At 34.0% G+C, this 4,511-nt stretch overlaps 1 protein-coding gene across 3 annotated transcripts; it reads right to left on the reverse strand.

The window, feature by feature from the left end:
• Positions 1 to 421: 421 nt before the first annotated feature.
• Positions 422 to 2,992, reverse strand: LOC131044240 (probable protein phosphatase 2C 25). 3 transcript variants are annotated; one of them, XM_059217928.1, is made up of 6 exons: positions 2,662 to 2,992; positions 2,159 to 2,570; positions 1,606 to 1,779; positions 1,301 to 1,471; positions 1,038 to 1,217; positions 422 to 818 (listed from the first exon to the last, which is right to left on the reverse strand). In XM_059217928.1, the coding sequence occupies exons 2-6, from the start codon at positions 2,540 to 2,542 to the stop codon at positions 624 to 626; spliced, it is 1,104 nt and encodes a 367-aa protein (XP_059073911.1). In that variant the 5' UTR covers positions 2,543 to 2,570; positions 2,662 to 2,992; the 3' UTR covers positions 422 to 623. The 3 variants fall into 3 exon arrangements, with proteins under 3 accessions (XP_059073911.1, XP_059073912.1, XP_059073913.1); XM_059217929.1 differs by having other exon boundaries at positions 1,606 to 1,740; positions 2,159 to 2,992; XM_059217930.1 differs by having other exon boundaries at positions 628 to 838; positions 2,159 to 2,992.
• Between the last annotated feature and the right edge of the window lie 1,519 nt (positions 2,993 to 4,511).

Raw genomic sequence — 4,511 nt, forward strand, 5'->3', positions numbered from 1 at the left:
TTCTCTAAGCATGAAGTATACCATACTCTAGACTCCTTATCCCTAACAAATAGTGTGTTATAATGCATTTATGAACAGTAATCCCTAAAACTCAAACTTATAGGTTTTGCATAGGGCACTCTTACCTACATATTTATGCAACCCAAGTCACCATCAATGATCAAATATAATCTTGTGCATGAAAAAAAAGAGCCCATATATATTAGATGTCGCATTTAAGTAGGTGTGTTTTCTCTAAAATGTTCATTCATCTATAAGTTTTTAAATTCTTGTCAATATTTTTTTAGATTTAATTATATAATTGTAAATTTAGCATTCCTCGTACCTATAAAATATTATGAAACTAACAACTTCTTAAACTCACCCATCATATAAAAAAAAAAAATCATAAAAAAAATAAAATCATGAGACTCTATTCTTGTAAAATTTTCACCATCACTTGCTGACATATTTTATATAACTTTTCCATTAGATTACAACCTTACAAAATCTATGAAAACTTCTAAAACCTAACAATCTCCCTTGAGATATTTTAAGAAGCCCATCCATGGAAACCGGGCTTCAGCCTTAAAGAGAACTTTACTGCCTCCACTAAATACTACACATTCTTTCCATTTCGTTCTTCAATCTCTCTCTCTGCGAAATTGAGTGAGATCCACAATCAGAACCGTTACGTCATCTTTGCTCCCTCTGTTTACTGCAACCTCCACAAGTTTTTTGCATGAGCCCATTATTAAACTTTCCCTTATACTTGAGAAGCTTGTCGAATTCTCTGTGTAGAAATCCCTTGCCAAGTCCACAGCCTCCTGATTGCCCACCTGAAAAAGAAACCATCAACCTAAAGAATTTTACTGATTGCCATTCAAAAACAATAAACAATCACTAACCTAAAGAATTTTATTGATTACCATTCTACAAACATAAACAACCCTAATAAGAAGCATGATATTTTCATAATCTGTGTAAGTGATTCCAGTGTTTTAGTAATGAAACCTAGTTTTAGATACAAAGCCTACTAATACCAGATGGGCATGTACCTTGTCCCACAATCCATCCGATGCCAATATCAAAAATTCACAGTTAGACGTAATGCTGAGCTTATGCAACTCTGGCTCTGCTGTTACCCATTTCTTCATCTCTATATCACCTATACTTCTCGATACCGCTAACTTTCCCTGTACTCTCCACACACCATTGTGACAATCTACATAACCACCCTGCTAGAAGAGAGTATGATTTAGATTGGAAATAACAAGTTTGAATAGATGTGAAAAATGCTGAAAAAAAAAAAAGAAATTACCAGATCTGTGATCCGTTGGCGCTCATCTTCCCTTTCCAATCTATGGTCATATGTAAGGGCTTCAGCAATGCCATCTCTACTTAGAACTGCACGGCAATCTCCAGCGTTGGCCACTACCATGTTACCTCCTCTTATCAGTGCTGTCACACAACAAGCCCCGCTGCTTAAACACTGAAAAAGGGTGTCGGTAAGTTTCATCACATATAAATTGCAAGCAATTTTTGAGTAAGTTTAGGACATTACAAACAATAATTTTTTAGTAAGTTAAACTTTAGAATGTGTTGTCAAGTAAGTCAATCGCTTACTTGCATAGAAAAAATTGCGTCGGTAGTCAAATAACCTGTTCTGACCGCCTGTTCCATGTCGTTATCATCTTGTCTTACTTCCATGAACGCATCCATCATGTTTTGGCCGAGTCTTTCGGCAGCAAAATCTGCAGCCTTGTGACCGCCATGCCCATCAAACACACCGAAGAAAGCCTAAACAATAAAATCTTTAGTATGTTGCAATGCATGATGACTTTTCTGATTTTAACGCATCCTGATGTTGGATCATGGAAAGAAAATTTAGAAATTTCATTACGTCAAAGAAAATTCAGAAATTTCATTACATCAAAGAAGTACAGAATCATTTAACACGATTGAGTATTATTTATCGTAGATCTATTGTAAAAAATGGGCCGTAGCTAAATTGGTTCCAAAATCGTACAGTATGGATCATGATCAATAGAATTAACTACAGATTTGATTTTTCAAAAAAATTCAAACAATCAATAACACTAATTTTAAGATGCAATTTTAGAACTAGTTTAGCGGCGTCCTAAAATATGAATCTCTGTTATGGTACACATTTACCCACCTGGTCGGAATAGCGAGAAATATCAGTAATAGCGCTATAAGCATCTTCCATAACTTGTCTGTAACCCTTTTTACAGGCTACAGAATAGTTGGAGCCTTGAACATACATTTCCTTCTGCAGCTCCTCACTTAGGTTTTCGATGTGCAACAATGGCCCCGCTGATGGAATTTCTAGCCTGGGTGGACGCTTCCTTTTAAGCTGTGATAGAGGCCATCTCAACACATTCCCTTCAACACAACAATTCATCACCCCCTCACAGTTATCACATCTCTGCTGTTCTTCATCTCTTACAGGGGACGATTGCAAATCCCATCTCACAGAATTCAGAGGACAAGATGAAGATCCATCCGAAGTAAAAGAACAAGGTGGTCCAGATAATGGCATCTCTAATTTCTTCTATGTATTCTTCTCCCTTGTAAACAAAAGACAGATGTAATTTACCTTGAAAACAAAAGACAGATGTAATTTACATGAAGGATTTGAAGAAAATTGTTTTCCTATACCTAAATCTTAGAGAACTAAACATGTCAGACACGCTTCCTACAGTTCCATAAATTTCAGGGTCAGTACAACACGCCTAAATTCAAATACCAAACAAACAAGAACTGTTAATTAATGGTGGCCAAATAAAGAAGACGTATTAAAGATGACGTGGTAATGTCCCTACCAGAATAAACCAAGACAAAATTGCAAGAACCCCGCCTCCCAAATAGCTTAATCTAATAAATATCTGGGGACTGAAATGACAATTTCGAAGAGCGTTCACATCATTATTGTGGCTCCATTTGAGATATTGCACGTCGGTTTGTCAGAAGTAGGTACGCCCCGACTAAAGTGGCACACATTTGACCCGTTTTATTTGTCTGTTTTTCCTTGGCAAGTATTCCATAACGATTTTTTCTTTGACGGAGATGGCCATGGAAGTTTACTGCCTGTGTAAACTTGGAATTTTAGGGTTCCTTGCGTATTTGTGATGATGTAAGACCTGGGGGGCAAAGGGCAAATTCTAACGTAATGCTCACGTCTTTATTCCAACTTTTTCTTCCTGAAAGTAAGAATCTCGTGTCCCAGCAATCCAATGTTCATTGATAACTTCATATTTCGTTGATTCTTGTGTAATTCGATGTTTTTCTAATAAACTCAGATTTTGTTGGTCCCGTGAATTTTATTTTGACCTTTCTTATAGTACTTGCGTGAAGTAATAGTATTGCAATGAGTTTTGTTTCCTTATGTGTTGGTGATTGTATTTTTAATAAATTAGAAGTTTAATTATTATTTTTAAGATAATATTAAGAATTTGATTAGTTAGGATATTTGAGGTTTTATTTTGATTGATTGTAACCTTTCGATCAATAGTTGTAGCTTGAGAAATTAAACATAATTAATATAATAATGATTCATTTATTTTGTCATTTATGAGTTATGTGATCAACAACATGTGTTGAATTCTTTCGATTTTGAGATTTTTATAAAGCTCCATTAGAAAATGCAAATGTGTGGACAAGAAAGCTAGATGTTAGAGAGAAAATTGTGCACACTATGTCCACATCCTTGAATTATTAATTGTTTAATGTGTTCATATTATTTTTAGCTATTAATATTAATTGAAGTTACTTTTTAAGCGAATGAAATGGTGAAAACTAAGAAAGTGCTTCTTATCCCATTTCTTTAGTTTGTAATTACACCATTGTCATTTAGTCTTAAATTTACAATATATTTCACTAGTTTACTATGTGAGTTGCTCCACCCTATTCTAAATACCAATAATTAATTCATGAGATCTCCAACCCATAATCTTGTTAAGTTATGTGACAGTTCCCCTCAATTCTCAACTAAGTCGTGGATATTCAATGATTATATTTAAGCATAAACTTATTGCTATTAGATTTGTGAGTTTTGACACATCCAATATTAAATAATTGCCTTACCAAATTATAGTACATTTATTACTTTGGGTGTTTGATTGATAGTTTGAAAAAGATCAAAAGTTAAATTGCATGTAGATGTTTGACATATAATTCAAAGATACGTGTTTGTTAAAGAAATATTAACCAAAAAAAATAATAAAAAGGGGCAATGGTCTCAAGAACACCTAACCTTTTAAAAAGGGAAAGGATCTTAAGAACACCTAACCTTTTCATGTAAAAGGAGGTGGCCTTCGAAATGTGTTCTCTCTTTAATATGATAATTCACCTTTTGTTTCATATTTTGTCCTTTCTTTATTTATCTGTAATCTTTTTCTAGATTTTGATAAATATTAGAATACATCGTACTATATCTACTTCTCATTAGTATGTTCTTTTAAGGATTTCATGTTGTTTTAGACATGAGAAAATAATCAATGTGCACCAAA

This window comes from Cryptomeria japonica, chromosome 3, assembly GCF_030272615.1.
Source record: "Cryptomeria japonica chromosome 3, Sugi_1.0, whole genome shotgun sequence".
NCBI classification, from domain to species: domain Eukaryota; kingdom Viridiplantae; phylum Streptophyta; class Pinopsida; order Cupressales; family Cupressaceae; genus Cryptomeria; species Cryptomeria japonica.

What these genes read in the sequence shown, in the direction of transcription:
- LOC131044240 (XM_059217928.1), bottom strand. Translation starts at nt 2,542, where the DNA reads ATGCCATTATCTGGACCACCTTGTTCTTTTACTTCGGATGGATCTTCA. An exon ending in GCCAACGGATCACAGATCTG is followed by an intron (nt 1,218 to 1,300) that starts GTAATTTCTTTT and finishes CTCTTCTAGCAG; the next exon opens with GGTGGTTATGTAGATTGTCA. An exon ending in CGGATGGATTGTGGGACAAG is followed by an intron (nt 819 to 1,037) that starts GTACATGCCCAT and finishes TTTCTTTTTCAG; the next exon opens with GTGGGCAATCAGGAGGCTGT.